Source organism: Panthera onca, chromosome F1 (assembly GCF_046562875.1).
Source record: "Panthera onca isolate mPanOnc1 chromosome F1, mPanOnc1 haplotype 2, whole genome shotgun sequence".
NCBI lineage: Eukaryota > Metazoa > Chordata > Mammalia > Carnivora > Felidae > Panthera > Panthera onca.
The window spans coordinates 43641523-43660213 of NC_138355.1; the positions used below are offsets into that span (position 1 = coordinate 43641523).

General features: G+C 43.3%; 1 protein-coding gene across 4 annotated transcripts; it reads right to left on the reverse strand.

The window, feature by feature from the left end:
• Positions 1-8313: 8313 nt before the first annotated feature.
• Positions 8314-16782, reverse strand: UBE2T (ubiquitin conjugating enzyme E2 T). 4 transcript variants are annotated; one of them, XM_060644105.3, is made up of 8 exons: positions 16697-16770; positions 14701-14858; positions 13006-13178; positions 12359-12428; positions 11159-11264; positions 10942-11040; positions 10715-10798; positions 8314-8686 (listed from the first exon to the last, which is right to left on the reverse strand). In XM_060644105.3, the coding sequence occupies exons 3-8, from the start codon at positions 13112-13114 to the stop codon at positions 8561-8563; spliced, it is 594 nt and encodes a 197-aa protein (XP_060500088.1). In that variant the 5' UTR covers positions 13115-13178; positions 14701-14858; positions 16697-16770; the 3' UTR covers positions 8314-8560. The 4 variants fall into 4 exon arrangements, with proteins under 4 accessions (XP_060500088.1, XP_060500089.1, XP_060500087.1 ...); XM_060644106.3 differs by lacking the exon at positions 16697-16770 and adding an exon at positions 16394-16626; XM_060644104.3 differs by lacking the exon at positions 14701-14858 and having other exon boundaries at positions 16697-16782.
• Between the last annotated feature and the right edge of the window lie 1909 nt (positions 16783-18691).

Consider the following 18691-nt stretch of genomic DNA (forward strand, 5'->3'; position numbering starts at 1 on the left):
TTTAATTTTTAAATAAGAATACATTCACATGGTTTGAATAAAATATACCTGTTTAGGGGCACCTGGGTGGCTCAGTCCATTAAGCGTCTGACTTCGGCTCAGGTCATGATCTCGTGGTACGTGGTTCTAGCCCGACATCGGGCTCTCTGCTGACAGCTCAGAGCCTGGAGCCTGCTTCACATTCTGGGTCTCCCCCTCTCTGCCCCTCCCCCACTCATGCTCTGTCTCTCTTTGTCTCTCAAAAATAACATTTAAGAAAAATAAATAAAATACACCTGTTTAACAGTCTCTATTTGCCCACTTCTCAAACTCACTGGTTACCACTGTTGTAAGTTTCTTATATATCCTTCCAGAGTTTCTCCATGCATATATAAACAAAATGCCTATATTTTCTTCTCCTTTCTGCCCAAGGTAGGTACCACAATTCTGCTTCTGCTTGTTTCATCTATGTTATCTACTAACATAGCTTAAAGATCTTTATCAGTATAGAATGCTTTCTCCCCCCCCCCCTTTTTTTTTTGCAGTAGTTTAAATCCGCAATTGTATTTACCAACCCTCCCTCATTCTCATGGACATTTGAGTTGCTTAATCTTTTGCTTCCACAAACACTGCAACACGTTAGGTTGGATGTATGTCACTTAGCACGCGTGTAAGTGTATCTGTAAGATACGTTCCCAGACGTGGAATTGCTGGGTCAAAGGAGAGTTCTAGATCTTGTTCCCGAAGCCGTGGAGTCAGGCGCGTGGGCACTGCTGCGCGCTGCGGGGGGGGGGGGGGGGGGCACGTGGCGACTCCGGGGGGGGGGGGCGCCACCACTTGAGCTGCAGGCCCTGGGGTGCCCCTTGAACCCGGCCTCTGCTGGCTCTCCTGCGAGGCGCCTCTATCGACCCGCCGCGCTCCTTGGAGCCCCGCTGGGTGGCCTCCCGGATCAAATGCTGCATGTGGGCTTCGTGGGCCGCGGGTGGGTGCCGTGGCATCCACCAAGAGTTCCTCCGCGGTCTGGCACGTTTGCGTACCGTGGGGCCCCAGCAGCCCCCAAAGCACCAGCCTGGGTGCCCACCGATGATCAGGTGGGCCCGGCGCCGTAGGGGGAGCTGGTCTGGCAGGAAAAGGGCAGGCTCAGTCAGGCCAGACCTACCCGCTGGTGCAGTCCGAGATCCTGAGATGAAACCCACTAAGGCCCGGATCTGGCCCAGGCTCTGACACGGCATCCGACTGTTTGCCAGCGATCATGTAATTGGTGTGAGTGAGTGAATTAAAAATTCCTTTTAATTTTTAAAAAGTTTATTTTGAGAGAGACAGAGCGCAGGCTGGGGAGGCGTAGAGAGAGGGGGAGAATCTGAAGCGGACACTGGGCTGTTAGTGCAGAGTCCAATGCTGGGCTCGAATTCACGAAACTGAGATCATGATCTGAGCTGAAATCAAGAGTCAGATTCTCAACCTACTGAGCTACCCAGGCTCATTGCTTCTTTTGACTCATAGTCTGTGTTCATTCATAACTTCCGCTTACATGTGCCTCACTATGACCCCTGTTCTTCCTTAAGCCCTCTGTGTGCTTCCTTTTCAGCCTCCATTTCTGGCTAATTACCTTGTTTTCTTTTGGTATTTTCCAGGGTAATGTCCTGAGAGATTGAGTGAGAACCTGACTAGCCAAGTTTCTTTTTCTACACTAGGTGAAATCATAGGTCAATGGTCAACTGATAGACTGACCACTCAGGCCAGGTACCTGTCCTGGTCCACTAAACTGTGGCATGTGAATGTATATGGTTATGTGGGATGATACTGAACAAAATACGGCTGCTCAGAGCTGTCCCTTGAGCAAGACTAGGGGCTCCTTCTCTCAGAACAGAGGGTGGGCTTGGTAGAAAGTTTCCACGAGAACGGGGACCATATTGGACTTATCCACTGTGGTGTCCTCAGTCCTTTCCATAGGGCCTTGTGCAAAAAGGTGCTCAATTAATTACTGTTGGGGGAAAAAAAAATTAAGAAATTAACATATTTAACGAATCCATAGAAATTCTATTTCCCAGCCTAAGAGGGGCATGTGGCCAGGAGATGCAAATAACACAGAACAACAGATAGCTTCTTGTCTGAGCTACATTTATATTCCTGAGAACTGACACTCAATTCAGCAGATCTGTCATGCCCTTTGGGCATGTCCTTTCCCTTTATAAGAAAGCAGAGTGGGCAGATATTTCTGTGGTGAGATTTGAAGGGCCATCAAGTTCCCTGACCCTCTTCTCTGTAACAGCTCCTCCCCTGGCTACCACAGTGGTTGAAATTCCACTATTATAGTTCCTTATTCCTTCAGGTTAGGCCCTTTGCCTGGGGCATCATTTGCTTTAGCCTGACCAGGAACCACTTCCCTTTCTCCAGAAACATCAATTGGACTTTCCTAAAGGCAACTATTCCCACTGCTCCCTAATGCATGCTGTTCGGGTGGGGTTGGGTCCACTCCAGGCTCCAGAGGTGGGATGTGAGCCAAGCTTCTCAGTTTATTCTGTTCCCTGGCCACAGTGATTGGTCCAAGGATGGCCTCATGTCTCACATCCTTCTAATGGCTTACCTGAAGGCACATTTGGACCTCTCAGTTTGTGAAGCAATGATGTTTGTTTGCTCACATGACATTGTTAGAGTCTGTCACTTGCAAAGAGGCTTCTTTGCCACCCTCCTCCCTGGATCACCTCCTCCCCATGGCCCAGGCATAAACCCACTAACCTCTTACCAACTGTTAGGGCGGAGAGGGCAGTTGTAGAATGGGAATAAGGAAGTGAGGAGGATTGTCAGGATAGGCTGTATGGGGATGGTGTCCTGGGTGGGAGGCCCCGAGGGAGTAAACGTCACAGGGCAAGAGAGTGCTGGAAGAGGGGAGAGAACGGAAAGGGCAGGTGAGAGGGTAGCTGAGATCAACCTCACGTTAGTTCATCACTGAGCCTGAGACCAGCAGGCTCTGCCCTCGGATCCCACAAGTAGTTAGTTTCAGAATCACAGAACTGCCAAAGAGCAGCACAGGAGACACCTTGGAAGTCATCTTAGCTCCCTTCTCATTTTGCAGAGGAGGAAACTGAATGAGGGGACCTGCCCCTTATCCTGCCGCTGCTCTCGGGGGAACTGAGGAGACAGAGGTTTCAATATTGGAACAGTACCCATACAGTTGTTAAATATGACTCTGGAGTCAGGCACGCTTGGGTTTGAATTCCAGATCTACCCTTTAACAGCCAGTTGTCCTTAGGTTTTACTTAACCTCTCTGTTTCATCATCAGTAAAATGGAGATTATAATAATAGTACCTAAACTCTGAATGTTATTGAAAAGATTAAAAGAGATTTTTTCATGTAAAGAGCTTAGCTTAGCAGTGGTGGCATGTAGGAAGTACTGGAGAAATGTTAGCTGCGGTTGTTATTACCTGCCCAATCCGAAGAGTGAGGGGTCTGTCCGGGGGCTCTGAGCTGTCTGCATGCTCAGCCTTGAGGACACTTGAGAAGGAAAAAGAAGGGTACCCAGAAGAGCTACTCCTGAGAGGAAGGCTGAAAACCTGGGGCCTGAAGCCAGGCAGGAAGTATGTGGGCTCACAGGGGAAGGAAACCCAGACATCCCCCCAGAAGAGACCACTTCACTACCTGACCGTGTTTGGGCGGTTCCCCAAACATAACTCCCAGGTCTGGAGAGAACTTAGTGAATAGATATTAAAAAACAAAACAAAACAAAACAAAAAAACAAAACAAAAACAAAAACAAACCCTCCCCCCAAGAAGTTGCCTCTGATGGGAGGTTTGGGGAGAAAGATCCCTTAGCAGGCCTGTTTTTGAGGCAGAGTTGCAAGGTCCTGGTTAAAGGACGCAGGCCGTGGAAGGAAGGGGGCATAGTCTATGGGATTGTGGGGTCAGGGGGAAAGGCAAGTAGGGAAAGCACATGAAGGGGAGAAATCCTGGGTCAGGGTGGGAGACGGGGGTGGGCATGAGGGAGACACTGGATAACCTGTCATCCGTGATGGAAACTGAGACTTGGAGAGAGGGATGGGTGCTCACTGGGCCATGGCAGAAACAAGGGGCGACTGGCCAAGAAGCAAGGAAAAAGTGGAATGTGTTGTTTCTGGGCATAGCACATCTGCGTCCATCACCCCGGGCTTAACCCAGCCTCTCCGGGGCTTCATTCGCAGCCCTGTGCGGGGCTCCACGCTGCCCTGCAGCCAGCTATCCTGGGGAGCAGGTTCTGAAACCACAGCCTCATACCCCCCACCCTGCTCTTCCCTCCCTCAGGCCACCCCAACCTAAACAAGACAACCTGGGCAGGGGGGCCACATGCTGATGGAAAAATACACACTTGGCTGGAAAAGCAGCTTTATTTGTATGTGTTGAATTCCCACAGCAGCTGAAGGATAAATAGCTGGTCCCCTGGCTTAGCTTAGAGACTGCCCACAAGGTGGGTGGTAAAATCTGTTCTTATTTAAATAGTTTTTGGGGAGGGGTGGGGAGAGGGACTGGGGGCAGCAGGAGAGGGGAGCTTGGAATCTGCAATGTTTATATGATCAGTCACGGATGTCATCTCTCCTCTTTAATTAGGGGTTTGTAGCTGGGAAACTTTGCTCAGCTTGCTTGTCCTAGGAACAGAGCAGACGGGTGAGTAGGCAAGGGGCAGAGCATCTCTTCGGGGCCGAACTGTGGTTGGACTGCTGTCTCCATCCCAGTCCCCAGCTAAGCACTCAGTAAATGTCAGCGCCGTGCTGCACCCTGTACTGGGTGCTTTATGTGCATTATCTTAGTCAATGCTTACAGCAACCTCATGAGTTAGGTACTATCATTATCCCTGTTCTGTGGGAGAAACCCAAAGTCCAAAAAGATTGAGTAGCATACCGGGGGCCCACAGTTGGTAAGCAGTACCAACTGATAATCCCCAGCCTGGGCTGGCTGGGGTCTCGTTGACTCCAGTGTCCATGCTTTTAACCCTTGCCGTCGTTCCTTTGGCTAGGGGTTAGGGACCTGGGCTTTTCTCATTCTCATTTTCTTTCTTTCGGTTCTCTAGCCCGAGTCCTCTGTACTTCCTGAGTCAGAGAGGTGAATAGATGACTTCTAATCATTTTTGGCCCTTTTTATTACAATTAGAGAGAAAAATTTGTTGCCACTATATCCCCAGCACTTGGAATCAGACAATGTGCATAAAATGGACACATTTTCTGGTAAGAACAAGTGCTATGAATAAAGTCTATCAGGGTAATGGGCTATAGGCCAGAGTGCCTGGAAGTCAAGGTGCTCCTTTAGATGGAATAGACAAGGACTTTCTGGGGCAGCTACATTTGAGCTGAGACCATCATGAACAATGTAGAAATCCCTGGAGGGGGAATGAGCTAGATGTGTTCAAGAGATTGAAAGTAGGCTTCTGTGGCTAGAGTAGATAAGGGGTAGAGGGCATGCCTCTAGATAAGGATGGATAGATAAGGCAAAACAGGGGCTAGATCAATGTCTTATGGCTCAGGGAAGGAGACTGGATTTTTCCCACCCTAATTGCTAAAGGAAGCCACTTGGAGAGTTTTAAGGAAGGAAATAAAATCTGGCTTTTAGACCATCAAAAGTTTGTTCTTGCTGCTGTGAGAATGGACTGTAGAGAGGGTCAAGGCTGGAGGCAAGGAGACATAGGCTATGACTGCGCTACAAGTGGGATGATGGCAGCTTGAACCAGTGTTAGAAGAGGTAGAGAGAAGTGGCCGGCAGAACTGACCAGACTTGGTGATGGATCAGTTGTGTAGGGGGTTTGTCCTATAGGAGGTGCTCCTTTCCTACCACTGTTCCCTAAGTTCATCTCACACTTCACATCTGGCTTCACCCTCATCAGCATGTGGCATTTCCCTGGTCACAGCGATTGGTTTCAAGATGGTCCAATCATGGGAATTTTTGCTCCATGGCCTGCTGGGTATAAATTAGAGAGTACATAAGCCTACTTGCCGCTAGTAGTCACTCTAAAAGGGGAGTATGTTTAAGGAGCAGAGAGTCAAGACAATGTTGTTACTCTGGATGGCAGATGGAAAGAGACTGAAATCTTGGTATTGTTGAGCCTCTGAACATACCAGTACAGATGCTCCCCCTACCCCCAGACTTTCTACTTAGTAAGGCAAAGAGCTTCCCTTGTTAGGGTCACCAGTTGGATTTCACTCACAACTGAAAGCATCCCAACCGATACGCTAATGTTATCTAGGAAGCCCAAATCAGAACTAAATATGCATGAGTGTAGGAGACAAGCCTGGAATAAAATCAATTCTGGGCTTTAAAAAGAGAACTGATTTGGGGGCGCCTTGGTGGCTCAAGTCAGTTAAGCATCCAACTTTTGGTTTTGGCTCAGGTGATGATCTCACAGTTCATGAGATTGAGCCCCGCTTCAGGCTCTGTGCTGACAGCTTGGGATTCTCTCCCTCTCTCTCGCCCCTCCCCTGCCCATGCATGCACATTCTCTTGCTGTCTCAAAATGAATAAACATTTAAAAAAATATTTTAAAAAGAGAACTGATTTTGAGAAATGTGTTAAAGAATTTTATAGAAGTTGGACATCTAAATAAATAAACAAACAAATAAATAAATAAGGCACCTGGGTGGCTCAGTCAGTTAAGTGGCTGACTTCGGCTCAGGTCATGATCTCACGGTTCATGGGTTCAAGCCCTGTGAAGAGCTCTGTGCTGACAGCTCGGAGCCTGGAGCCTGCTTCAGATTCGTATCTCCCTTTCTCTCTGTCCCTCCCCAGCTTGTGCTCTGTCTCTGTCTCTCTCTCTCAAAAATAAACATCAAATAAATACATAAATAATGAATTCTATAGAAGTTGGAAATTGATGAAGTGGGGGATACAGAAGAAATTTATATTTTCAGCTTAGGCCATCATCTGTCATCAATGGATTATATAAATTCCCATTTCTTATCTTCTGGGTATTGAGTCCTACCTGTTTTGTGGCAGGCTGTGCTGAATGAAGGATACAAGGTAACTCAGAGGTGGATGAATGGAAATTGCCTATTCAGAAAGGCACGATTTTAAAGTTCATTTATTTATTTTGAGAGGGGCATGAGTGGGGAGGGGCAGAGAGAGAGGGAGAGAGATAATCCCAAGCAGGCTTTGCACTGTTAGCATGGAGCCCGATGCGGGTCTCAAACTCATGAACCTGAGACCATGACCTAAGCAGAAATCAAGAGTCAGATGCTCAGCCAACTGAGCCAACCAGGAGCCCCCAGAGATGCACTATTTTGTGTGGGTGGTGCCTGGCCTAGGTATAAAATCACTGAGATAAAACTGGTACACTGGGATATGGACAAGGGACATTACAGTCTTTATTTTTCTAGGTAGACTCCTAGTATCTGTATTCCTCAGAAAGTCTTTCACTTGGCATGGGCAGCCTCTTTCCACTTCAACTGATTTCTGCTTTTTCAAATCTGTTTTCCCTGTCATCTAAATAGAATAACAAAATCCAAGTATATTATAAAATTGTGAGTGGGGGATTCAGGTTTGGCACCTATTTGTTCAGAGTAGTACTTGCCATGAAATGAAGCTAGGGACAGAAAATGACACAAAAATCCTTATTTAAATTTGTATGGTTATTTGGTTAATCTCATGTCAGAATTTTTCACCATTATATTTTAAAACACTAGCACAATACTTGGTACATAGCAGGTGTTCAATAATTTATTGAACAAATGAAAATTATACCCTAGTAATTCTGACCAGCTATAAAAATCACAAAAAGTTAAAGCTGCAAAAAAATTAACAAAAGGGTACATTACCTTATTCCCACATTGTATTAAAACTTCTAAAAATGGGGTGCCTGGGTGGCTCGGTCGGTTGGGCGTCCGACGTCGGCTCAGGTCATGATCAGGTCTGCATCGGGCTCTGTGCTGACAGCTCAGAGCCTGGAGCTGCTTCGGATTCTGTGTCTCCCTCTCTCTCTACCCCTCCCCTGCTCAAGCTCTGTCTCTGTCTCTCTCAAAAACAAATAAACATTAAAAAAAAAAAACAAAAAACCCTTCTAAAGATAAAATAAAACAAAATAAAACAAAATAAAACAAAATAAAACAAAATAAAACAAAATAAAATAAAATAAAATAAAATAAAATAAAATAAAATAAAATAAAATAAAACAAAAATCTGAAAACCCAGAATCCCTAAAGCTTAGTGGTAACTGAACTGTTTCCAATAGCTACTTTACATCTACGTCAAACATTCAGTGTCCTGAGTGATGTTGGAAAGTTGGCAAAATAAAAGAGAAAATTCCAAATATTTTAACATTCTTATTATATAGCTTTCTGGACAGTTTGCTTCCAGACACACATTCAGGATAAACACACATTCAACATTAGATGATTATTTATTTTTCAGGTTTAAAAGGTTTCAAAATACGTATGTACAAGCTAAATAAAACAAACTACCCTCAGAGCATCTATGTAGAGCAGAATATGTAAATACACAAGGTCTGTTTTAGACGATACAAAAAATGATAATGTCAACAAATACAAAGACAAACAGTCAAGAAAGGTAAGCAAATTAGAGCATCTTAGCAAAGAATATATTAACTAAGATAGACCAGGACGAACCCCTAAGCATCAGGGCAAAATTTCTTTTCTGTGCCTCCCAGCTGCCTGGCTTTCCTTTTCTGTGTTGTGTTGCATACTTCTGAGTCACCAGCCTCTGGCAGATCACCAGGCATCTCCTCCTTATCAGCCTAAAAAGGAGCAGATACGGTAAGATAGAAGGTTCACACTAAAACCAGGATGGAGAACAATGAAGTGCTGTAATATAATTTCCAAGTACTTCTTTGTTACCTCTTGTATATAATTTTCCCTCCAAAGGCATCCTCCTCAATCTTTTGTATATTTTAAATTTTTGTTTCTTTTCATAAGTAACTGCTACTTAACTCAATCTGAAGGATGTTATAACTCAGCAAGAAACAGAACGTGCAAATCTTTGTTTTCCTGCAATTTGTATTGTTAAAGGATGAAGTTCTATCAATTTAAATCGGGGAAATTTTCCTTCTTCCATGAATGGTCCCATAAGAAATGTTAATTTTCCCCTCCCTCCTCTACCTCTCTCACTCCTTCCTGATTCCTGCAGTAGTCGCTTCTCAGCATTAAAAAAGAAAAAAGAATCTAAGTCATCTCTCATTTATCCATGCTACCCCCAAGAATATATATAAAAAAATTAACCCTTCAGTAAGTGGTGCTGGGAAAACTGGACAGCGACATGCAGAAGAATGAACCTGGACCGCTTTCTTACACCATAAACAAAAATAAACTCAAAATGGATGAAAGACCTAAATGTAAGACAGGAAGCCATCAAAATCCTCGAGGAGAAAGCAGGCAAAAACCTCTTTGATCTTGGCCACAGCAACTTCTTACTCAACACGTCTCCGGAGGCAAGGGAAACAAAAACAAAAATGAACTACTCAGACCCCATCAAAATAAAAAGCTTCTGCATAGCGAAGGAAACAATCAGCAAAACTAAAAGACAACCTACAGAATGGGAGAAGATATTTGCAAACGACATATCAGATAAAGGGTTAGTATCCAAAATCTATAAAGAACTTCTCAAACTCGACACCCAAAAAACAAATAATCCAGTGAAGAAATGGGCAAAAGACATGAATAGACACTTCTCCAAAGAAGACATCCAGATGGCCAACTGACACATGAAAAAATGCTCAACATCACTCATCATCAGGGAAATACAAATCAAAACCACAATGAAATACCACCTTACACCTGTCAGAATGGCCAACATTAACAACTCAGGCAACAACAGATGTTGGCGAGGATGCAGAGAAAGAGGATCTCTTTTGCACTGTTGGTGGCAGTGCAAGCTGGTGCAGCCACTCTGGAAAACACTATGGAGGGTCCTCAAAAAACTAAAAATAGAACTACCCTATGACCCAGCAATTGCACTACTAGGTATTTATCTAAGGGATACAGGTATGCTGTTTTGAAGGGACACATGCACCCCAATGTTTATAGCAGCACTATCAACAAAAGCCAAAGTATGGAAAGAGCCCAAATGTCCATCAATGGATGAATGGATAAAGAAGATATGGTATATATATACAATGGAGTATTACTTGGCAATCAAAAAGAATGAAATCTTGCCATTTGCAACTACGTGGATGGAACTGGAGGGTATTATGCTAAGTGAAATTAGTCAGAGAAAGACAAATATCATATGACTTCACTCATATGAAGACTTTAAGAGACAAAACAGATGAACATAAGGGAAGGGAAACAAAAATAATATAAAAACAAGGAGGGGGACAAAACAAGAGACTCATAAATATGGAGAACAGACAGAGGGTTACTGGAGGGGGTGTGGGGGGGATGGGCTAAAGGGGTAAGGAGCACTAAGGAATCTACTCCTGAAATCATTGTTGCACTATATGCTAATTTGGATGTAAATTAAAAAAAAATAAATTGAAAAGTATATATATATATATATACACACACACAAAATTAACCAGATGCTGCCTACCCTCTAGTGTTGTCAATAGATGACAACTATTAAGGAAAAATGTACTTTTTGTTTGAACTACTAGCCTGTTTTGCTGAATAAGTATTTAGAAAGTTGCAATAGGAGAAAAAGATCAATTAGCTACTCTAGAGTACAGTACAAATTTAGCAAAGTTCATAAACATGTATACATTTATAAACAGATACACTTTTAATGGGCTAACAACAGGAGCAAAATCAGAACTGTACAATCATCATACCTTCTCTTTCTGTCTTGCATGCTTCTCTGTCCACTGCCTGGCATTCTTGAGGAAGACTGGCTTATTATATTTAAATTCGGAGGACTGAGACAAAATCAAAGAAGAGTCAGTGGAAAGAAAAATGATTTGTAGTGGTTCAGCGGCAGCTGCCACAACTATCCTCACAAATGAAGTCGGAGGTATAAAGAAAGTAGGATATGGGCCGCAGAGGAAAAGAAGATACTTACTATGTCTGCCATGAGTGGGTCATCAGGGTTGGGTTCGGACATGAGCAACTGAATAGAAGTCAACACGGTTGCAATGTTGAGAGATGGTCTCCAGGCACCCTAAACACAGACAAATAGGCAGATACTTGTGCATTACTAAAAATGTTATACTCTAATTCAAGTTATATAGAGGAGAACCACAGACGGCTATACAGTCCACCCTTTACCCAGCACTCACTTTTGGTGGCAATTTGAGAACATCTAGACAAATCCGTCCAGCAGAATCAATGTTTGGATGATAGATTGGAGTAAGAAATCGGATCTGAGGGGGTTCAAACGGATACCTTTGAAAGCATAGGACAATAGAGAATTTTTATTAAAATATTGCTTCTTACTGTATTATAAAGTTTCCTGATGACTAATCAGGAAGACAGCCTTTGACAGGCAAAACTTTTCTCTCCTCAAGTTTTTATTACAAAAACTTACAAAAGTTGAAATAATAGCATTAAAAACACTCATATACCCACCACCTAGATCAAGCCACTTCACCCTCTAAATACTTCATCATGTGTCTCCCAAGAATAAGGTCATTCTCCTATATAACTGCAGTGCTACCAGTATACCTAAGAAAAAATTAAAAATTTATTCTCCAATATCATCTACTATTCAGATATCCTCAATTGCTCCCCAGTCTTTTTTTTTTTTTTACATATGGTTTTTTGAAAAACAGGATGCAATTAAGATTTATACATTGCCATTTGGTTATTATGCCTTTTTACTGAGACACAAACCTTGGAAAATTCCCAGTCTATTTTCAGAACTGATCTATCACATGATTATTATGCAACTTCTCTCAGGACTTTAACAAGTTTGGCCAGGATCTGACCTAGTGAATAGACATCTACATAACAGACATTCATTTCTTTCCTTCTTCATTCTGCACAAATCTGCAACTGCAACTCACCCGATGAGAACCTTGAAGGAGATCTGAATTAAAAGGGGCCTTAACATAGAAACAGAGAGTAGAATGGTGGTTGCCAGGTGCTGGGGGAAGAGAGGACTGGCAAGTTACTGATGAATGGGTATGGAATTTCAGTCTGGGAAAATGACAAAGTTCTGGAGAAGAATGGTGATAGGTGCATAACAATGTGAATGTATTTAATGCCACCGTACCAAACACTTAAAAGTGGTTTAAATGATCAATTTTATGTTACGTACATTTTAGCACAATGAAAAAAAGAGGGGCCTTAGATGTGATCTAACCCAGTTTTAGAGAAGGAATTTGAACTCCGGAGAGACAACTTGCCCAAGGTCACATTAAATCCTAAGACTAGGATTAAAACCTAGGACCTTTAACTCCTACATTTAACACTCTACTACATTACTCTATCTTCCAATAACTGTGCTTTAGTAAGTTTAGAATCTAATTCATACTAACCTCTCAGGAATGATAACTTCCAGCTTGAAAACACCTTTTTCATAAGGTGTGTCAGCCGCACCTAATATTTCTTAAAAGAAAAAAACCTAGTTAAAAGGTAATTGGATGATTCAAATGACCACACCATACAGACCTAATAAAATTGACGGTCCTAAAGAAAAGCTAGGTCTAGGACAGTAATTCTCTTTCAGGGCTTTAATAAGCTTGCATGCAAGACACCAATGTACCCATGTACTTTGTGTCATGGTGTCAAACAAAGGAGAGATGGAAGATCAAAACAGAAGTTGGACAATACTGACCATAGATCAAATACAAGCTGCAGATTTGTTTTGTATGGACTGCAGTATTCTAATCATTTATGTTTCCTGTCTGGCCTCACAGATATTTGAGATGGTGACCTTTGGTCTAAACACTGCTTCAGAGCTGGTGCCCAAATCCTGGCTACAAGTCAGCAAAAGGTGTAATAAAAGACCAAAGAAGCAATGTCAAGCAAATCTTTTTATACAAATCTTTTTGTAAACAAATTAGGGTTAGAAAGGTGGCAGGGCACTTTGACCTTGCCATTGGTCTCTACTTTAGAGTATACAAATGTTCAGATTTCAGCACAATCTCCAGTAGGGTCATCATAGGCAACACATGATACGTACGAGCTCGCAGATCATCCATTTGGTCCTTATCTTGCCAGCAAGTGATGCCCGGGGGTGGCTCTGTGGCTAACAACTTCAGCTCCCTCTTCAGACGGGAAGCTCTCTGCATGGTCCCCAGGCAGAAGGAACCACACACAGTTCACTGCACCACCCTAGGAGCTGGCTGGGATTCACTAGGGAGAAAAGGGGCAACCATGAAATAGTCAGCAATAGTGACTGGGGTTTTTAGCACATGGCTTCAATATAGTAAAAAACAAATTCTTCATATCAGTCCCCATTCTGAGAAGGGAATCTACGCTTTTTCTATTTCCTTCTTGTTATCTATTCAAGCAAGTAAATTTTAAAAATAAAGTGTAAATAATGAAAAAAGTTCTACAAACAACAAACACACTACAAGTTTTCAATTAATGTCTGTTTCCGTTGACAAATTATAAACTCATGAGGTAGAGCCTGGGTCTAATTTTACCCCCCACCGCCCCCTCAGCATGCCTGGCATAGAAAAGGATTGACAAATATTAGCTGCGGGAGGAAGTCCATATAAGCTTTGTGAGGAAAGCAAGGAATGAATGATATGGAGGTAGTCTCACTCTGAGATATTTACAAGCCAAGGCTTAAATGTCTGTTTTCTCCATGTACCTCGGATTCCACATCCTTCCAGTTCTTTAGTATTTCCAATCTCCTTCCCATCAACATTCACATATGCTCAAAATCTCTCTCACCTGAAACAAACACCCACATCCACACCCACTCAACACCCTTCCTAACTCTACTTCTCCCTTTAGCTACTATTCAAAGGACACGGATCTTTTGATAGAGGAGTTACATATCCCATCTGCCAGTTTGTCTTTTGACAAACTTTTGGTATCTTTGAACCGACGCACAACTATGAACTCTAACATAATCGATTTTAAAACCTTTTCCTTTACACGGATACTTTTGTGTATTAAAATTTTCCCTAACCCCAAACTTAGCTATTTGTCTACATATTCTTCTAAATGTGTTACGATTTAAGTCTTTAATCCAGTGGGAATCACTTTTTGGGTATACTGTGAGGTAGAGGCCCAATTTTGGATTTCTTCCTCCATAGGAATAACCAATCGTCTTAGTCCCTTTTATTGGAAAGTCCATCCTTTCCCTGCTGATATGGTCATAAATTAAATTTCCATATATGGGTAGATCTGTTTTGGGATTCTTCAATTTGTTCCACTGGTCAATTGGATTATCTTTGAGCCAATACCTATTTTAATTACTATAACTTATTAATAGGACTTGATATATATAAGTTGAGTTCCTCCACCTTGTTCTTTTTCTTCAGGAATGTCTTGATTACTCTTGATCCTCTGCTCTTCCAGATGAAGTTTGAGAATTACCTCATAAAAGTCCACAAATACATACACCTCAGGATCTGGTTCTCAGTTTTATAAACTAAAAACTCAACTTGGCAGTAAACCTAGATTTAGTAGGGCTTAGATGTACTAATTTGTTCCAGGCTCACTCACAAAGGCTTAAACATTAAAAGGTCAATTAATTAATTTGTACAACTACAGTAAAATCTTTAATTTTGATCCCGCACAGTCTCTCAAGTTATTTCTACTTGGAAAACTAATTATAATCAGAAGATTACCTGGTGGGCACAGATTGTAAACTGAATGGTTGTTATTTATGATAATCATAAATTTAGATTGAGGCACCTACCTCAATCACAGGGATGTTTAAAGGAGAGTAAATTTGTGTATTGGTTAGGTAAAGACACTCTCCTGCACTGTGTTGCAGATAAATGGGTCCTTTGGGTCTTTCTTTTCTAATCTTCAGGTTTGCTGCTCCTCCACAATTAACAAACTCTTCCGGAAATACTTAAATAAGATTAATAATATTACAAGTGAATTAAATCATTAAATATAATTATACTACAACAACCTTTCATATAAAGTATTCTTTAAAAATTTTTGTTTTTATTTGAGAGAGAGAGAGAGAGAGAAGGAGAGGGAGAGAGGGCAAGGTGGGGAGGGGTAGAGAGAGAGAAGGAGACACAGAATCTGAAGCAGGCGCTTAAACAACTGAGCCACCCAGGTGCCCCTAAATTATTCCTTAAAGTACTTCCAAATTTCCTTAGCCACACCCATTACGAGTATCATCTTTTGCTCCGATCCTGGAGCCTGCTTCAAATTCTTTGTCTCCCTCTCTCTCTGCCCCTCCCCTGCTCATGCTCTGTCTCTCTCTGTCTCAAAAACAAATAAGAACGGGGCGCCTGGGTGGCTCGGTCGGTTAAGTGGCTGACTTCGGCTCAGGTCATGATCTCACGGTCTGTGAGTTCGAGCCCCGCATCGGGCTCTGTGCTGACAGCTCAGAGCCCGGAGCCCGTTTCAGATTCTGTGTCTCCCTCTCTCTCTGACCCTCCCCTGTTCATGCTCTGTCTCTCTCTGTCTCAAAAATAAATAAATGTTAAAAAAAAAAAATAATAAGAACGTTAAAAAAAGAACTATTATAAGAGTATTGTCTTTTGGAGGCAGTTATTTTACTAGATAATTAACCTCACCTTTCATATACAGATCCTTACTACTTTTCTCAGTAAGCAGATACTGAGAAAGCAAGGACAGTAAGAATCCACAAGTAACAGAGTGTAGTTTTATATAAAATGAGAACCCAGGGGAAAGGCATGGTAAAGGGATTAGAATACGGTGAGAACAAGCCAGACAATTTCTCTAAAGAAATTTCTCTGGTTGCCTCAACCAGACCCCAGTCTCACGATATTGACACAAATTGGTGTATGGCACTCCTTGGCTCAAAAGCCATCAATTACTGCCTATTTTCTGGGCACAAAGATTCTTTACAATCAAACCCCAACGCCTATTTCCAACTCCATTTCCAGTAACTACTCTCCACAAACTTGTGCTTCAGCCACACCGATTTCTTGCTGCCCACAAGAGTCTCATTCTTTCATACCTACAGACATATACACATTAAATGATCACTTCTTGCCCTTCTCTAATAATGCATCCCAATCCTCTACTCCTTTCAAAGGTCACCCTCTCTGCTTCCACACCAACTTGCATCGTGAGTGGTAATTCATCTCTGACAGCCTCTCCTCCTAGGGCAAAATGCCTTGAGGGCAGGTCTAGTCTATCTATGTAAGTTTTTCTCCTTTCTTTTAAAAATTTTTTTGAATCACGGGCGCCCGGGGGGGCTCAGTCGGTTAAGCGCCCGACTTCGGCTCAGGGCAAGATCTCCCAGTTCGTGGGTTCGAGCCCCGCATCGGGCTCTATGCTGACAGCTCGGAGCCTGGAGCCTGCGACGATTCTGTGTCTCCCTCTCTCTCTCTCTCTCTCTCAAAAATAAACAAACATTAAAAGAAATTAAAACAAAATTTTTTTTAATCTACAATGCCTACCAGTATGCAGCCCTGTAATAAGTTTCAGTAGCTAATGAAGGAAACGTGAACTTTGGACCAGATGGTGAAGAAGGCAGAACCGCCTGTGCGTGGCCCCGAGGCATACTTCTCCCAGGGGCACACTTCCTGCTGCGCTCGGGGAGCTCGGGCCACCAAAGGGCTGCAGAGATTCTACAAAGCCTCCGCTTTTCCCAGCTTCTCCCTTCGGAAGAGTGGAAACAGGACTCCTTTCCACCTAGCACCGCAGGGAACAACGCTGGCATGCGTCTTCACCACCTCGCAACCAGAAAACTCCCCTCTTACCTGGGCGAACTCAACTCGCAACACCGCAGCGCTCAAAGCAGCTGTTCCCCGCCCCTGCGCAAGCCCAGAAGTTCGGTGCGGCTCCGCCTCCCTCCCCTAGGGGCTTGCGATTGGCCCGCAGCAATGCCCGGGGGAGGAGCGCAGCGCCCTATTGGCTAGCGCTCTGACCTGACTTCCGCTCGCGCCGCTTTCAAATCGGAGCGCGCTTCCGACGCCACCCGTCCATCTCTTACGCGAAGCTGTCGTTCAGGGCTGAGACGCTCATAGGTTCTGCCCAGCTGCACCAACTGGTGTGGCCTGTGCGGTGACAAGTTCTGTTATGAAGTCAGCTCTCTTTGTCAGAGCAGGCAAGAAGTTGGAAATCGCCTCATAGGAGGAACAATGAAGGGAACCGGAAATATTTGAACTGGAGAAGGGAATGCGTGATACGTCTCTTCATTTAAGTGTTCTTTCACATGGAAAATTCTGCTTCAGAGGACACATCAAAGACCAATGGATGAAAGCTAAAGCGATGCAGAATTTAGCTCAATGAAGCACTGTAGCAATTAGAACCTTGAAGAACAGAACAGGTAAACTTGAGAGGTAGTGAATTCCTTCATCAGTGGAAGGGTTCAAGTGGAAGTTAATTAGGGATAGTGCAAAAGGGATCCTTGCATTGGGTGGAAGTTTAGAATAGATGACTTTGAGGCTTTCTTCCAACTCTAAAAGTGTGGTACTACCTGACCAAGGAGGTGTCTTTATGGCTAAGCTGGCATTGACTTCTCAAAGGTTCCTCGGCTCTGTGAGCATACATGGTGGCTTGGACCTGACTTGAATCTAAAGGACACGGCTGTAACTTGACTAGCCTTTGGGAATACTGTGGGTGGGAAGACAACAACAACAGCACACACACGAAACCCTCATCTCCCTGCTTTCAGCTCATTGTGTGGCTTTGGAACAATGGTGGCATAGGAGTAATGACCAGTGTTCCTCAACTTGCAAACCAATATAATTCTGGCCGCTGCAGTGATTTCTGCATTTAGTCCAGAACGGTGTTAAGTAGCACGTGGTTCCGGGAGCCCACTGCCTGGTATGTTACCTCTACCCTGGAGACCCACACATTCATTAGCTCCGTGTCCATGGTTCTACCCTGGGGATCCCCACGTTGATTTTAAGAATGAATCAACTAAAGTAGCTTATGAATTACAAACATAAGGAGTCTTAGGACTGTTCAACCTAATTTCCAGTTCACTACTGGGGTTTTGCATTTATTGCTAGTATTTCCTCATTGTAATGAAGTGTTTTCTAGAGTTGGCTGCTTATGTTACTGCTGATTTTTTTTTTTAATCCCTTCAGTGTCTTTCTTTTTTTTTAATTTTTTTTTTAACGTTTATTTATTTTTGAGACAGAGAGAGACAGAGCATGAACGGGGAGGGGCAGAGAGAGAGGGAGACACAGAACTGGAAGCAGTCTCCAGGCTCTGAGCCATCAGCCCAGAGCCCGACGCGGGGCTCGAACTCACAGTCCGTGAGATCGTGACCTGAGCTGAAGTCGGACGCTCAACCGACTGAGCCACCCAGGCGCCCCAGTGTCTTTATTTTCTTCCTACCCCAACTGTAATTGAATCTCAATTACAGTTATATCTTCAGAATTGAAATGGATTACTTCCTCGGAAGAGAAATGAGTCTTAAACATCTTTTTTCTTTTTATTTATTTTGAAAGAAAGAGAGAGAGAATCCCAAGCAGGCCCCGTCTGAGAAATGAGTCTTAAAAATGTCTCTTAAAGGGGCATCTGAGTGTCTCAGTTGGTTGAGCAACCGACTCCTGATTTCTACTCAGGTTATGATCCCGGGATCATGGGATCCAGCCCTTCATTGGGCTCCATGTGGAGCCTGCTTGGGATTCTCTCTCTCACTCCCTCTGCCTCTCTTCCACTCTCTTGCACTGGCTCTCTCTCTCTCTCTCTCACTCTCTCTCAAAGAAAAAATAAAAAAAATATTAAAGACATCTCTTAGA

What these genes read in the sequence shown, in the direction of transcription:
- UBE2T (XM_060644104.3), bottom strand. Translation starts at nt 13,114, where the DNA reads ATGCAGAGAGCTTCCCGTCTGAAGAGGGAGCTGAAGTTGTTAGCCACA. An exon ending in ACCCACTCATGGCAGACATA is followed by an intron (nt 10,799 to 10,941) that starts GTAAGTATCTTC and finishes ATTTTGTCTCAG; the next exon opens with TCCTCCGAATTTAAATATAA. An exon ending in ATGCAAGACAGAAAGAGAAG is followed by an intron (nt 8,687 to 10,714) that starts GTATGATGATTG and finishes GCTCCTTTTTAG; the next exon opens with GCTGATAAGGAGGAGATGCC.